The 16,878-nt window shown below is 44.7% G+C and overlaps 1 protein-coding gene across 7 annotated transcripts in view; it reads right to left on the reverse strand.

The window, feature by feature from the left end:
* PANK1 (pantothenate kinase 1) overlaps window positions 1-15,684 on the reverse strand; it is a 34,050-nt gene extending 18,366 nt beyond the window's left edge. Inside the window, exon 1 of one of the 7 annotated variants that reach the window (XR_015950189.1) lies at window positions 15,066-15,677. Coding sequence is in view for 2 of the 7 variants with exons in the window: in XM_035137729.3 (XP_034993620.1) it covers window positions 15,066-15,306 (241 nt within the window). In the remaining 5 variants the exon portion in view is untranslated. Of the gene's footprint in view, window positions 1-2,754; window positions 2,882-4,721; window positions 5,327-14,168; window positions 14,328-15,065 lie in introns of those variants that run through there. The other 6 variants (XM_035137729.3, XM_035137730.3, XM_035137734.3 and 3 more) reach the window with 6 other exon arrangements.
* Window positions 15,685-16,878: the final 1,194 nt, after the last annotated feature.

The raw sequence follows: 16,878 nt of genomic DNA on the forward strand, positions 1-16,878 counted from the left end.
CCCCTTAACCTCAACCCCCAGTTGGTTGCAAAAACCACCACCACCACCACTTTTCCAAGAGCTGTATCAGCAAGTTCTGAATATTTTCACCCATTGTTTCTTTTTCTCTATCATCTCTGCTCAGCTTCATTAAAATTTAGACTGTAAGCAACTTGGGACAGAGACTTGTCCTTTTTTAATTAATGTTACCCTCTTGTGCCAGGCACATTCACGGTACTAAGCATACAGGTATTTCCTGACATAGATGGAAAACAGAGCAGTGAAAGCAATCACCTCCTAGCCCTATTTCTCCATAGCAACTTCTGTCTTAATGATAACCTGCACAGGTTTCCACAATGCTGGTGCTGGTGGAGGCAAAGCAGCAGGGATACTTTGTGTTAGGAAGAAAGAGCAAGCAGATATCTGTGTTCTAGGATGTGCAGCCCACTCACTATTCTGCTTTTTAAAATCGGCACTGCCAACACCACCCTCACTGTCCATGGAATTGTTTACCCATGCCTATTATTAAGCCTTACGTTCACACTCAGAGGAACAGCACACAAATGTAGAATTACGTATTTCTTATTACAAACACCTCCTCAAATCTGGATCTACGCACAGCAGGTATACAGTATGTTATTATGGTTGATTATTAGAATTACCGAATAGAATGAGCCAGGATAAAAGGGGAAGGGAAGAACACTTCCTGGCCAATCGCTTTCCCTATCTCCCTCCTTTGGGAAACAACGCTCCCAAAATAGTTCCTCTGCTTCTATTTTTGGAACTGACACAAGTGCTACAGGGGGTGTTAGGAACATGCCTGCCCCAACCAGTTGCTCCAAATTGAACAAGGAAACAGATGGAAAGCAGCCTCCCATCAAAGGAGAAGGTGCCACCAGAAACATATGGGCTGTTTACACAATTTATCCTCTGTGTTACTTATGCATCGTTGTTGAAATAAGCTACATTTATTTATTTGCTGCTGGAAAACATTTAAACAGAAAGTCAATTTGAACAATCCATTTTCTATGTTGAGGCTGCCCCCAAACCACCAAAAGCCCATGTTCACGCTCCACACACCAATTATAACATTAAGGGCTACAATCCTACTGAACACTTACTTTGAAGCAGTGTTCGAAGCTCCCATTGTTCTAGGCACATTTTGCAAAAGGGAATTTCTTTAGCACGATCAGCTTCTGAGTTCTGGGCGCAGTACTGCGCCCTAAGATTTCAGATTAAAACTGCAGAGTGGAAGGAAAGGAGGACCTTTTTCTGCCTCCCCACTTCCAGCCACTCTCTGAAGACTGGAGAAGAGACCCTCTTAAGAATATTAGGGGGTGGGCAGGTGAAGGACTAGACCAGAGGTCCCCAAACTAAGGCCTGGGGGCCGGATGCGGCCCAATCGCCTTCTAAATCCGGCCCGCGGACGGTCTGGGAATCAGCATGCTTTTACATGAGTAGAATGTGCCCTTTTATTTAAAACACATCTCTGGGTTATTTGTGGGGCCTGCCTGGTGTTTTTACATGAGTAGGTGTGCTTTTATTTAAAATGCATCTCTGGGTTATTTGTGGGCCATAGGAATTCGTTCATTTTTTTCCTCAAAATATATTCCGGCCACAAGGTGTGAGGGACAGTGGACCGGCCCCCTGCTGAAAAAGTTTGCTGACCCCTGGCACTAGACCATGTGAAAAATGAACATATTTTAGCTGCAGTTCATTCATTTTCAGCTTTGTATTCTTGTTATAAGAAAATCATGCCTACACATTCTGTTGTTGCGGCCTTAACCTAGGTTTACGGTGCCATTGAGATCCTAGCTTTCATATCTCAGTTTCTAACAGTGCTTTGAAGTACACATGCCCAGGATTCTATTTCAATAGGATTTACTACTGAGTAGGCCAGGGGTCCCCAAACTACGGCCCGGGGGCTGGATGCGGCCCAATTGGCCTGCCAATCCGGCCCGCGACGACCCCCGCCGCCCTCTCTTACGGCGCGCAGCGCGGCAGCGCTCTTCCGGGTCAGGAAAAAAGTGCCGAAAATCCTTTGTGCGCATGCGTATGGGCCTCTTCCGACCCGGAAGAGGTCATTTCTGGTGCACTTCCAGGTCGGGGGAGGCCCATACGCATGCGCACAACGGATTTTCAGCGCTTTTTCCACCCTGGAAGCGCGCCGCCGCACCAGTAAGCGCCGGTGCGCATGCGCACGGGCGCGCAGTCCCCCGCCCGCTGGCCCGCACAGGCGCGCGCTCCCCCGTCCTCCGGCCCGCCGCGCGATCGGCGCGGTGGGAACCGGCCCAAACGCCGGTAAGTCTGGGGACCCCTGGAGTAGGCAGAAGGCCACTCATCTATAGGCTGCATGCAGTATTGCAATGTCATTGTACATTCTGGGAGAGAACAATACTGTACTGACATACAGATACTACTATATGCACCAGATAGGGCAGGGGGGCATTAAGAGCCGTTTAAGTGAAACTGCTGCTGCAAGGCATGGAGTACTAACACAGGGGTGTGCTTTCCATGTGGCATACGAGGCTGCATTTAACTCAGTCTGGAATAGCAAAGCAGTCTTGAGCTAAGGCAGATAAAAGAAATCCAAATACAATTAACAGAGATACCTAGAAGTTTCCCCAAACCCTTCATTAAAGGAATTATTTTCATCTGCATTTCCATTGTGTTGCTAGGACCAGGCTGATCATAGAAAGAGGCATAGTCAATTTTATAATAGTGGGAAGGGTGCTTTAAATTCCTAGAAGGCGCCCTCAGATTCTAAATGCCTACTTGGTGAGCAGGCAAAACACTAGCCATGCTGCAAATAGTTGCTGTCATAATATTCAAACGGTGACTGTTGTTCAGTCCAGTCAGCTTCTGGAGACTGCACAGCTTCTGGTCTTGGATTTTCATTCTGCGTTTCTGGGAATTTAGAGGAGAAACCTAATGTTTAAGCTCTTACTGATAGTACCCTTATGACTAAAAGGCAGTGTTAGTATAGTATACATGTTAACCCCAGAACCTGATCCTATGAGTACATATTCATAAGCACATCCCACTGAATTTAATGGGGCTTTGTCTTGCATAAGCATGCAGAGGATTACAAGTTAATGGTTCCCCACACCCTTTTATTACGAATTGTTATTATGAGTTTTCCCTTCTTGTTTGTAATGTTGCCCTGAGGATTTAAGGCTTTCATTCATATTCCCAGAGAATCTCAAGGTCCATTTTTTAGAAGTTTTAATTTCTACCCCTTAAGAGATAAAGAGCATTATGTACCCAAGAGGAAAACTTTGAATAGGGCACTTCTAAACCTACAAACACACACAGTTCACAAAAAGCTTTTGTTGCTTCCAAACCTGTTTTTCTTCACAGTTAAAAAAGCTAAGCACCTCATCCTTTTGCATATCTAATTTCTTGCCTGTACCGTGGCAACCTGGGGTGCCTGCTTGCACAGCTGTTTATTGCAGCAGCCCTGGCTATAAGCTCCGCAGGCGAATGGTGCCTCTGGGAGGAATCTCCACAAGGTAGCGTGTTCAAAAAAGGGTGAGAGGCTGCCAGCTCTGCAGATAAGGGGTGACATAACTGGGCTTCTAAGCCCCACGGGGGTGCCACAAAAAGAATGTAGTTGGCCAAGGAAGCCATGGATTCAAAAAGGTTGAAAACTTCTGCCATACAGATTTCCTTGTCAATTCTACTAGTGTAATACACACAAGAATCTTTCAACTAATGGGAGGTTTCTGCAAAGCCTTCTCTCCCATTGCAACACAAAATCATAGTTACACCCTCACCAGATGGATTTGTCAACCCAAGATTACAAACTTGCATGACAGAGAAACTACGCTGGTAGAAATGTTCTCTTATTTACCGGGTATTATATCCCAAACTTTAAATATTGCACTTCAAATACTATGAAGAGAATTTGCCATCATAGTGATCCCATTTCCAAGTAATCAGCTTTTGACTGGCATTTCTTCAGACAAGCAAAAACAGAAGCCAGATTATTTCATACTTTACATATTGAACCCAGTAATTTTTTTAAAAAAAGACGACGCCTACATAAAGGCTGAAGATTAAGCCATATTTGTGTTGAACAGAATCTGCGCTATGAACTCTTAATACACACATCAAGGTGTGTTTGTTTAGTAGCTTCCAACAACAGGTTGTTCACAATACTAGGAATACACATACTTGACCTTCCATTATTGCCTACCCCCTGATAACACCAGATTTCCTCCACCCAAAGCCGGTGCACAACTCATATCCGCTCACAAAGGACGTGTACTACTGACCAGCGAAAGAATGAAATAATGATGCCTCATAGCTTGACCAGCTATGAGAATCGAAGCCACATAGCTTGACCTGGCTGCAGCAAAAAGTGAGGCTCTGAAGAGGTCATTTGGCTAACCGGGCTGTTCAAAATATTTGAAGTTCTACACCACTTACAGAAAACTAACTCCCTGCTCTTGCACACTAAAATGTACTCTGTTGTTAAAGTTGTTTTTTTGGGGGGGGGGGAGCACCCCAGCACAGTGCATGCCAAAGTCTGCCTGATGGGAGACTAAACTATAAACCACCAGGAAATACTGTGAGTATATGTTTCTGCAGTTACCTGGTGCAACATCAAAGATCTTACTTTTAAAGACACCCTTGTATTTAAGTACTAGCCTGGTACCCATAGGCAACGAAAGGACTGGAAGCAGGCAGGTGCATGAAATTATACCCAGACAAGTGAGTCACCCAGGCAAGTGACATACCGTAGATTCTTCTCCACACACAGGACAGAAGCAGAGTGAGCTGTCCTCTCTCCAGCACCCAGCATACAAATGCATTTTCTCAGTCAGTCCCAAACAGGCTGGTAACTTCTTTGGGTGGGGGAGTTGTTACTTACAATGCCATTTTCATAAAACTCCAGAAGGCTTGAGGCCAGCGCCAACAGGATAATATTTTAGATTATCTAGATTAAACGCTGCAAAAGCTCACATCGTATTGCACTACGGTGCACTGAAGCTCACAACACTAATCCCATTAGAGACTTACACAAATCCTGGTTTTTAAGCAACCAAGAACTCTAATTACAGGTAAATTCACACTCGCTCTATCGACTTAATTATTTGTGGATGGCAAATTAAAGGAACTTGCCCATTTGCACCACAGCGAAAGAGTTCCTCTGGCAACAGGTGTTCACCAAAATGAAAATGCAGAGGCAGCATAAGTTAGTCTCATCTATTGATGAGAAAGCTTAAAGCTATACTTGAATCTATACAAATCCATGGCCACCATTGATTGGCAGGCTTGTCCTTACCACCTGGAGCCTGGCACAGTCTACACCTGCACTTCAGTGCTACTCCAGCATCCGTTTAGAGTGAACTTTAAATTCAGGGAAATTTCAAAACACGGCTTCTGTTTACTGAGAGATGCAAGAGGGGAGGAAAGTGAACCGTGTAAATAAATGACATCCAGTTGTGCCAATGCAAACTTTGCATCAAGCTGCAGCCTGTGCAAACACAGTAGGCTCTCTCTGGATCATAGCTTATGGCTACAATGACCTGACCTCATGCATAAACTGCGCAAATGGAACATGTCTGAACACAGGAAGATGCCTCATTTGAGTCAGACCATTGATCCATGCAGCTCAGTGTTGTCTGCACTAACAGGCAGTGACTCTCCAGGGTTTCTGGCAGGGGGCCCTTCCTGGAGATGCTAAGAGTTGAACCCACCTGAGCCCTTTCAGTGTCTTGCATTTCCTCTTCCCTTTGCAAAAGAGGAAGAGGGATTGTCCCATTGTTGGGAAGAAGAAACATCTTGCTACAAACAGAAACGCAAGTGTATTTTTACCTGGGTTTCCACTCTTCTCAATTTTTAAGAGCAAGCGAAGAGATACTGAGAGTTTAAGTCAGTCTGTTCTTGACAGGGGGCTTGTTTTATGTTCTGTGTAAAGAGTAGCTGCCTCTTCTCTTCCATTTGGGGGCAGACAAACAGAGAAAAGGATTTCGACTTCCCTCTTTCACCATCTCTTTATCACCTAAAGCACATTTCAGTTTGCTTGCCAGTGTCAGCACAAACAACTTGCAGCAGCCCACCACCCCACCCTCGGTGTTAGGAGTCCTATTAATTCCTACACTACTTGCAAGCCATTAATCCAACACAAAGGAATTTGAACTGCAGAGAGGAAATCATATGACTGACCTATCAAGGGCACGCAAGCTTTAAAATCCACATGAGGACAGCAGAGAAATTATAGTACACAAACAAGACACTGGCCAGTGGTATTGCAGTTATGTTAATTGGTTGTTGGCGTCCATCTGTCTTTGAGGCGATGGAGGAGTGCGCCTTCAGGGGTGAAGTCAAACTGTTGGAAGGTTGCAGCGCCTGACGTGCTATGTATTCCCATGTGCCATGTGTATATATCTATTGCCACACTGGATTAGCTCATCCTGACCTACTCTCTAAGCAAGGCCTTTGGGGGCACACATTGAAGAAGACAGGCCAAAAGCTTTCTGAAAGACAATTCTATTTCTTCCAGCAACAGTTCTGTAGGGAACAGAGTACATAGATTTAACTTCTTCTCTCATATATATAATAGACATTAAACTGATAAAACCCATTCTGATTCCAGACATTCTGGCTTACTACCATTATTTTATCCCATTTATATTTCTACTGCCCTCCCATCTCGCAGGAAATCAGGGAGCAACAATCATAAACGTAGGCTAAGCTACATTTTGTGGCCAAATGGAAATTGAACCCCAGGCCAATACTATATGATTACTGTACCACACTGGTTAATATTTATTTCATTACAATAATTGTAACACGACAAGTCACAGGTTTCAGCTTGTGGGTGGCACCTGAATAACCTAATATTATTAGTTTTCTTGGGTTTGGGATTGTTGTTGGGTTTTTTTAAAAAGAGCATTTATCCTTTATGATTGAAAATAAGATTTAAAAGATGCCTTTAATGCTGTGAAATTCCCAAGGCCTTGGCGAAGTTACACCCCACCCCGCACCCTTGGCAACTTCTCACTGAAATGTCACACAACCAATATTAACAAAACCAATTAAAACGTTAGCACTGTACAACTGTCTTTTAAAAGGAATCACTGGATATTTTATATTATCTAAAATTATCATACCAACATTATTCATTGCATTGTTTGGGATTGCTTCTTTTTACTTCTCATCTGTTCAGAAGAACTTGTTAGCAATTCCTGTGCCTAGTCTCAAAATCCTGAGAGATGGGAGAAGGTGTCCACTACTGTTTTGTTTTTTCCACCATTTTAATAAATAATGATTATGTTGCACAATGAAATGAACGAGCATGTAAGTGAGTTAGTTCTTGCGGACGCAAGAGTCCTGAAAGCACTGCAGTTCTGGTAAGCATGCTGGGAGAAGGGTGTCTTCAGCTCTTCACAGGAGTAGAAGTTGGTTTCATGGCTTTTTAAAGATGGTGATAGTTTGGCAGGATTTTCATTAGGAAGTCCAGCTGCAATGTCTGTGGCTGGGGGGCCGCTCAGTGTGCACTCGCCGACGGCAGTCAGCTCCATAGATGACAGTGTTTTCAGGGATGACTTCATAGGTGTTGACATTGCACCAGGCTCCAATGATGCAGCACTACTGTTGTTATTTCATGTTGTACCTTTCATGTTGTTATTTCATGTTGTACCTTTCATGTTGTACCTATTGCTCTGTCATGTTTAACCTGCTTGTAACCTGTAGACCCACGTTGGGAAGCTGTGCCAACTTCATCAATAAAAGTTTCAAAACCTCCAGTTGTGGTGAGGATTTAAGGCAGGCATCCCCAAACTTCGGCCCTCCAGATGTTTTGGACTACAATTCCCATCTTCCCCGACCACTGGTCCTGTTAGCTAGGGATCATGGGAGTTGTAGGCCAAAACATCTGGAGGGCCGCAGTTTGGGGATGCCTGGTTTAAGGTCTGAGGGGAAGAGCAAGGGTGGGCTCTCATTTGACAAAAGGTATTTAGCAGAGACTCAACGGCCATCTGTCAGGGATAACATACCGGTAGTTGCATCCCCCATTACACATCCTGCATTAAGGCAGGGGTTGGATTAGACCAGTGTTTCCCAACCTTGTGCCTCCAGCTGTTTTCGGACTACAATTCCCATCATTCCTGACCACTGGTCTTGCTAGCTAGGGATGATGGCAGTTGTAGTCCCAAAACATCTGGAGGCACAAGGTTGGGAAACACTGGATTAGACGACCTCAAAGTTCCCTTCCAACTCTAAAATATTATGATTCTAAGTGATATATTGGGAAAGCAAACCTAGCTGGGCACTCTTAACCATTCAAAGAAAAAGCATGTGACTGTGGTTTAGTTCTCGAAGTCATATACCGGTACCTTTGGGGGTGGGGGGCATGTATCATGGAATGCCCATTGAGGGGGGGAATCCTACATAAAAAAGGAATCTATACACATACACACACACACACACACACACACACACACACACGGTTGGGCTAGGATGGAAAGCCTTCTCTTGACATCTAGCTTCCTATGTGCAGGGAAGTTCTTTTTTCTGGACAATTCAATCATGTGAGCCGCACATGCTATTTGAAGTGGTACAGCTCAGACCCATGTTTGCCACCTCAATGAGAAGGAGGTCTAAAGCAAACAGGAGGTATCTAAAAGATTAACAAGGATCACTTAACTTGATGGCTGCTAACAGCTGGACAATCTAGGGGAAAGTTCATTCGTGGATACTGTGAGAGTACCTTTAACACAGTTCCCGGGTGCACTTTAAACTGGACTAATCGTCCAGAATTGGGAAGGGAAAGAAAACATTCAAGCTTTGTGTGCTATCTAGATTTCGGGTAGGGAATTCTAATCTACTTTACTGATTGACGGTATATAGAGCAAGAAATGGGTGGTTCTGCAATTACCTAGATGTCCTACAAGGGTAAGATCTTTATGTATGAAGTTAATGAATTTTTCTCCCTTTCTGTAAAACCCTGTGCATAGCAAGAAAGTTATTGCCCCAGAAAATGCATGCTTACATATTCATTCATATATATTTTTAGAACTTTACATGTGGACATGAATCAAACAACAAAGCAAAGGCTGCTGCACATCACACATTACTTTAATGTTCAGACTGCACACGATAAGATCACACCAGGTCATTCGCTATTGCAACACAACATCTCTCACCGAGAGTCATCTCCCATGCAGTCAAGAAGTGTAGGAAGTCAAAAGTGGAAGACTGCACCTCTCACCCTATTCCCGCGATGGCAATCTGTTTTAAGCTGTTTTTAATATTATAGTTTTAAGTTGCTGTAACTTGCTCTGGGGTCTTATGGTGAAAGGCAGGTAAGAAATGGGGTAATAACAACAACAATAAGTACATGGTTGTGAGGGATGACACAGCTTCCCCCTCCAGTCCTGATGTAATCAGTCGCCTAACAAGTACTTAGGACACACCTAACCTCAAGGTGGGTGACAAATAATAACAGCCACTACCAATAAGGTACAGTAGTTCTCTTGATTTCATCAGATTTGGTGACCTGCAGCAGAACACAAGAACTCTGCTGAACACCATTGGGTTTGCGTTTTCATGACAGTTCTGTCTATGATGTTTAATCTGCCCTACATCATTCATATATATATATACAGATGCATCATTCAAACATATACACATGATGCAGGTTAGAATCAAGCCTAGACTGCTTCACTAATACAAAAAAAATGCCTAAAACCGTCCAGTTTAGGGCTGTTAAAGTGCTTTCTAGAATGAGGAATTATTTGATTGGATTTACGGAATCATAGGATTGTAGCACTGGAAGGTACCCCCAAGGGTCATCTAGTCCAACCCTCTGCAATGTGATCAGGGTTCTGAGGGCTTGGGATAGGCGACAGCATGCCATTTCCCTCCCCCCCCCTCCACTATTCTCCTTCCCATCAGTGGTTTTAGTCAAGCCTCTACAAAAATATAGTTGCAAAGTTGAAGGGAAGCCTATGGACTGGATTGAATATTTAAGAGAATCATTAATATCATGATAAAATAAAAGAGTGAGGGCAATCTTCTGGGTGTGCAGGACCCAGGCTATTTAGGGTTTTACGAATGATTGCCAGCACACTGAAAAAAAGTTCAGAGCACTGGGAAGTCAACCCTGCTCTCCACAGAGATGCAGAATTCCTGAGTGTTTTTTAGGCAATAACAACATTATCACCACCACCAATGAAAAACCCTCTTGGTTGTTTTGTGAGGAGGGCACAGAGAATGGAAATACGTGCAGCATTTATTTGACTAGCACTATTCAACTAAATTATATTCCTGGGGCATGAAAGAGAACATTCAAAAGCATTAACTCTTTAATCATCAGATAAGGCCACTTCCTTTGCATTGGTTTGCAGCCAGTTTCTGTATAGGCTTTAAAAAAAGAGAGTTTGTTTTGGTAGCCAAGGTACACAAAACATGAAAAGCAGTTGCATACTGCCACTCCGGAAAAAGTGCTTTCTGGCAGGCAGGGAGGAATAGGAAGATATATAGACTCAAGGACAATTCTATACACAAACAGATATGGCATATTTGTATGCATAAAGAGCTGGTCAGCCCTGCCCTGATCCAAAACACTGGACTCAAATCTGCATCTCTTTATATTCCCCACCCTTCAATGTACTCTGTGCAATGCCCTCGGGCACATGCAAGCTGGAAGAGCTCAGCTGTTCCAGGGAATGGATGACTAAAAAATAACTTTTGAGAAGTTATAGTTTCGGGAAGAAAGCAAAACGAACTACAACAGTACCACCTGCCACTGCTGCTGTTGGATAACTACTCTCTTGTTTTTCCCTCTGCCCAAAGAGGTGGCTATGACCAATCTCTGTAAGGAAGCTAGGAAAGCTCAGAGTTCTTTCTCCAGAACTGGGATGCACGTCTGACCCCATGGCATGCACTGAAGAACTGCGAGCACTCTCTAAGAAGCTGCTGCACAGGGGAACCCTGAACCACAAGTAGGTTGAACAAAATAAACACTCTAAACCAGGGGTAAGGTAAAGGGACCCCTGACCATTAGGTCCAGTCGTGACCGACTCTGGGGTTGCGGCGCTCATCTCGCTTTATTGGCCAAGAGAGCCGGTGTACAGCTTCCAGGTCATGTGGCCAGCATGACTAAGCCGCTTCTGGCGAACCAGAACAGCGCACGGAAACGCCGTTTACCTTCCCGCTGTAGCGGTACCTATTTATCTACTTGTACTTTGACGTGCTTTTGAACTGCTAGGTTGGCAGGAGCAGGGACCAAGCAACGGGAGCTCACCCTGTCGCAGGGATTCGAACCGCCAACCTTCTGATCGGCAAGCCCTAGGCTCTGTGGTTTAACCCACAGTGCCACCCACGTCCCTAAACCAGGGGTAGTCAACCATTTTATACCTACCGCCCATTAATGCATCTTTCTTGATGGTAAAAATTTCCTTACCGCCCACCAGTGCTGGATGGAAGGATTCTGCTTGTGCCATAGAACCCCCTACTGCCCACCTAGAATCCTGAAACGCCCACTAGGAACCAGGTTGACAACCCCTGCTCTAAACAGATGCAACCCATAGACATCACCTGGCTACCCAGCGTGAGATCACCACAGTTTCCATCTTGAGACCAGCAATGAATGTTCCATCACAATGCAATGGAATATATCTGTTGAATCCAATTAGAGTTTCAACATAATGCAACATGAGCTCCATTTATTTCAAATAACCTTCTTTTTCCACAGGTCTGGATTTCCATGCTGCTTGCTACCAAAAAAAGACAGATCTGAACTAGTGTACATTTAATGCCTGTACTGTATAGCTCTGGCATTATAACTGGACTGATTTTTTTTCTTGACACTGAAAAAATGTTTCGTACCATGCAAGAAATTAATGGTCAGAGATGTACAACTTCTGGAGGCATGTGTTACCAAGACCTATTCATTATTAAGTTCCCTTCCCACAAATCAGCTGATGCAATTTTCATTGCACCCTTTAACATACATACCGGTAGCTAACAAGCACCTTTGCAGGCCAATGTTGAACAATCACATTAAACCAGTAAGACTGGATTTTGCATTGTTATGTTCTACTCAGATCTGTTCAGTGCCAACTCTCTTAGTTCATTAATGGGGGGGCGGGGAGAATCACCCAGAGGTGTGTTTTTTTCCCCCAGCTGGCCAAAATGTATCTCAGTGTAAGGATTTTGTACTGTTGTTTTACATTATTTTTGCCCATTCTCTTCAGAAATTTTTTTTTTAAATAATATGTTATTGTATTTTTAAGGTCTATGTAAAACAACAGAAGTTGCAACCTGTTTTGCAAAGAATTTTTTTTAAAAAAAACTTATTGCATTTGAGTATAGGCTGGAGCTAACATTATCAGCACAAATGTACTGGCCTAATATTTATTTCATTTGTTTGTTAAATTTGTCAGTTGCTTTATCTTGCCCAGGACAACACAAAGTGATTTACAACCAAACAAACAGACAATATACCCCACATATATATATTAAAATCAGGAGGAAAGAGAAATAAAAACATCCCACTTTGCATTTGTTGAAAATGAAATGCAACACTGTCTTTGACTATTTTTCTTAAACACAAGGTTTAAACATGACATTAACAACTGAACAAAAGGAAATTAGAAAGTTTCCTTTCACCTTTGCTTACTCAAGCCAGGTTTGAAGATTACATGTACAATCTACAGAAATCAAATGACCAAATGCACAGTGCATAACTTTCTTTTAGTTTTGCTTGATATATAGAAACACATTTATACCTCCATGGTGTTTGTTATCTGACTAACTCATACTCAGGGTAGACCCACCGAGATCAATGGATTAAAGTTAACTATGACTAACTTAAGCATGTTTATTTTAATAGATTTGCTTTGAGCATGACTTTAGTCAGATGCAACCCATACAAAATTGGGGGGGGGTGTAGCAGGCCAGCAGACAGACAGTATTCCAGATAGTAGTGTATATTTTTCCTATTTTTAAAAAATTACTATAGGAAATGAAATAGAAAAAAATGGCACTGACACAGACCCATCAACCGGGGGGGGGGGTGTCAATTGGCACTTGAGTGACTCCATGAAGACTTACTAACTTATCAGAATGAACAGTATCTTTGGGAAAGTTTCCCCTTTTTTAAGATGAGCATGTTCCACCTTAAAGAGTATCTGAAGAAGTGTGCATGCACACGAAAGCTCATACCAATGACAAACTTAGTTGGTCTCTAAGGTGCTACTGGAAGGATTTTTTTTTTTTATTTTGTTTCCACCTTAAAGAGTAAGGGATGCTTAGGCTTAATCACTACAGTAGGGCTGTGCATTATTTACAGAAGTAAGATATTCATCCAAAGCAGCTCAAGAAATTCTGATACCACAATAGTCAGTGGCAAAACACTCATCTTTAGAAGAGATGCAACTTTTGTATTTGTGTTGTCAGCCATAATAAATAAATCCGTGTGTGAAACAGGATTTAAACCTCAGCTCCAGTGAATATGTGATTCCCATGTGCTCAGGTTTACTTTATCATTTCTATCTCTTATTCAGCTATAGAACTGATCTCTTATACTAGCCTGCTCTCTCTCATCATGCATTGATGATGCTACATAATGAGATAACAGTAAACTCTCGAGTATTTGTTTTCAATGGGAGTATGAGTGCACATTTTCTGGCTGAGCACGTTATCCAGAGAGGTGGTTGGCTTTCCTTAAAACAAACAAACAAAAGAAGCAGAAGAATGAGTCTACATTGCAGCTCAGTGCTGTTAATCCTAAATATACCAACCAGCAAGCCCCACTCAAAACAATGGGTCTGGCTTCCATGTAAACAGAATTAGGAACAGGCAATTAATCACTGTTTCAGCCATTTCCAAGGCCCCCTTTAGGGGCAAAATATGCTATGAATTTCTAATTATTCTTGATTATTCACTTTTTTGGGGGGGATCACACACACATACATGAGCCCCAAGATGCGTGCAGATCAGGTGAATCTTTGAGAGAGCTCTGATTATTTCTGCATTATAAATAAAAAAGGAAACAAATTGCATAGAACCACAGGGGTGAAAAAGTAAAAAACCACTCTTCCAAAACAGTCTCACCTACTGGAGTTTAACTCTGCCATCTAATCAAAACCTTCCTCTTTTCTTAAAATGCTTTCCCTAAATTTAATGGAAGGCAAAGAGAGAAAGAAGTTCAACTGTCAGTGCCATTTACTTACAATGCCTCTCATCAATTATAAGCTTCATTTTGAGCTGCTAAAAGGCACAGAGAGCCGGCTTCCAGGAGGCTGACAATCCAAGCCTGCGCGTCTTTTACACCCCCAACAATCGGCATCCGCTTTAGCAAGGTCACATTTATGCAGGCTGTAAATTGAGAAATCTCTCATTTTAGCGACTTGCACTCAGCGGTGTAGAAACCGAGGCAAGCCCACTCCCTCCCGGCCTCCTCATTGGTCGGCCGCGGGACCGGCCTACGTGGTATCAGTGGGTGTGATCGCCGGGAGTGCGGCCCTATTGGTCGGAGCGAAACGGTACTTAATGAACTGATTGTTGTGCGTTCGAGCAGGAGGGTGCCGCACGCCGCTGGCGGAGCGCGCGCGCAGGGGGAGCTCTTTGGAGAGAAACCAAACAATGAGAAGGAACGACCGGGTCCTTTAAGGCAGAAAAAGGCATGGACTAGTAGGGCAAATCAGCCTTTCTAATCTTACCTCCTTCCTGCCTTAAAATACTGTGTATGCATAGACAGCATATATGTGCATATATATGTGATTATTATCTGCAGCCAGCTAAGCAATCAAGTCGTTGCTCTTCAAGCCTTGGATTTCGTCACAGGCAATCACATTTGACAGCACACACGTGAGCAAGCCAGCAGCCAAGAAGTGCCCTCGCCTCATTCACAAGACAGCCCCCCCCCTCGAGGTGGCCGAATGATGGTGACTCAGGGCTGATTGCCATACGACTGAAACAGCCTGGCCTGCGCTGCATCACGCGATGCAGAAGGCTCATGCACGCCTGGAGGTGCATAGATGCGTGCGCGCGTGCATACTTGCAAGGCAACCGCGCTGCCTCCCCCACCCCCATCCCGAGGCGGGCCCTTCTCTGCATTCCTCACTTACGTGGCCTGTTTTTCTTGCCCGAGTCCATCCTCCGGCGCGTCCGGCATTTCTTCGTCGGCGAGCCCTGGCTGGGCACCGGCGGGTCCTGTCGGAAGAGCAGCGGGCGCGCGGGAGCCTCCCCATTGCTGGGCAGCCCGTGGAAGCCGTTGTGCAGCAGCCCATTATGCAGCGAGCAGGCGGGGGTGGGGGCCGACGCGGCCGCCGAGGAAACGCCGGCTTGGCTTCGCAGCCGCTCCCCCATGGCGGCCGCACCGACGACGACGACGGGGAGGAGGCGGCCCCTCGCCCGCTCCCTCTTTGTCCTCCTCTCCCCTGCAGCGAGCGAGCGAGGCAGGGAGGAGACTCTCAGCGCCCGCCGCCTTCGCTCATGCCTCCCCACAGCGGCTCCCTGGCGCCCGGAATGCGCCGCCCTCCCCGGCGCAGGCGTCCTGCCCTCCGCAGGAGAGAGGAAGGCTGACGAGAAGGGGCGGAGGCAGCCGCAGAGTTCCCGGCTCCTTCCAGAGCTGGAGCGTCGTCGTCGTCCTGAGGAGGCACCTTCTCCCTCTCGCGCGCGGCTTTTGCCTGTGCATGAGGCGGGATTGCGCCTATCCCGGCGCGAGCGCGCTCCCCTTCCTTCGCGCGCGCAGTTCTTCATGTCTCCCATAGGGACTCCTTAACTCGCGTTTTGCGTGGAAGACAAAACGTGGTGAAATAACCCTACGCGACCTTTTGTTCACAGGACGCCTCGCGTCTTCTTGACAGCTCTCGCCTTTCCTGCTGAAGAGCTCAAGGCGCAGCTCCCGGGTTTCCCCTCTCAACGACCCTGTGAAGCAGGCTAAGCTTGAGGGATGGGGATGGTTGCTGAGCCCTGGTCGGCAGCCAGGGAGCCACAATTCCCTCAAAGCTCCCCCCCCCCCAACACTCACATGCTAAAAAGTTACAGCCACAGGCCATTTGAGGGAAAAGGACAAACCTGGTAAAAGGGTAGCAAAAAGTCCTTGCTGGGCATTGCTTGGAGTGTTAGACTAGGACTGAGAAAACCCCCGATTCAAATAAATTTCCACTCAGCCGGGGGCAGAATCGTTATATACAGACAGTATCTCCGGTTGCTGTGAAAGGGACAAGCGTGTTTACTGACTCCCTCGAGCTCTTTGAAAGGCATGGTTTCGTTTTGATTTTTTTTAAAACTAAAAATAATATATCCTTCCCACTCAACCCGTCCCTACTTCTTGCAGAAAATACCATTTCCATTTGATGGGTGTCAAAAATTCTCTTTGGCCAAGAGACCTCCCATTCCCAGCCATGTTTGTTGACTGTATCTGTTTGGGATCTTTATCCACAGTCCTGAAGTTTTACTTGGTGCAGGTTTTATCACCCTCATCTCTTGGTCTCTTTCATGTCCTTTTCCTGCCACTGTGGATTGTGTTTATTTCATAAAATGTAAACACTATTTGGTTGCAAATGCCTCAAAACAGTTTACAAAGAGAATTACTGGATGCACCTAAAGGGAAAAGGGTGTCAGCCTCCCTTGTTTCATCTTGGTGTGTGCTTGCCATGGTTGCAATTTGCAAATTGTATTTCCTCAATGATTGATTTTTATCCCTTTCACCAATCCTGTGAAGTAATATGCTGTCATTAGGGCTACTTCATACTTTACAAAATCCCTTCTGTGCAATAACAATTTTCAACTTATGTATGAACTGTCACGCGATGATTGCACGAGCAAGTTTTTTTGCAGCATGTTCTTGCAATCTGGACACCGATAAGCTATAGTCAGTTGCAGGTTTCAGTGTTTGTACAAGTCACTGTACACATTACACCCTATTTCCTATGC

The sequence above is a fragment of the Zootoca vivipara genome, chromosome 5 (genome assembly GCF_965207765.1).
Source record: "Zootoca vivipara chromosome 5, rZooViv2.hap1.1, whole genome shotgun sequence".
Taxonomy (NCBI): Eukaryota; Metazoa; Chordata; class Lepidosauria; order Squamata; family Lacertidae; genus Zootoca; species Zootoca vivipara.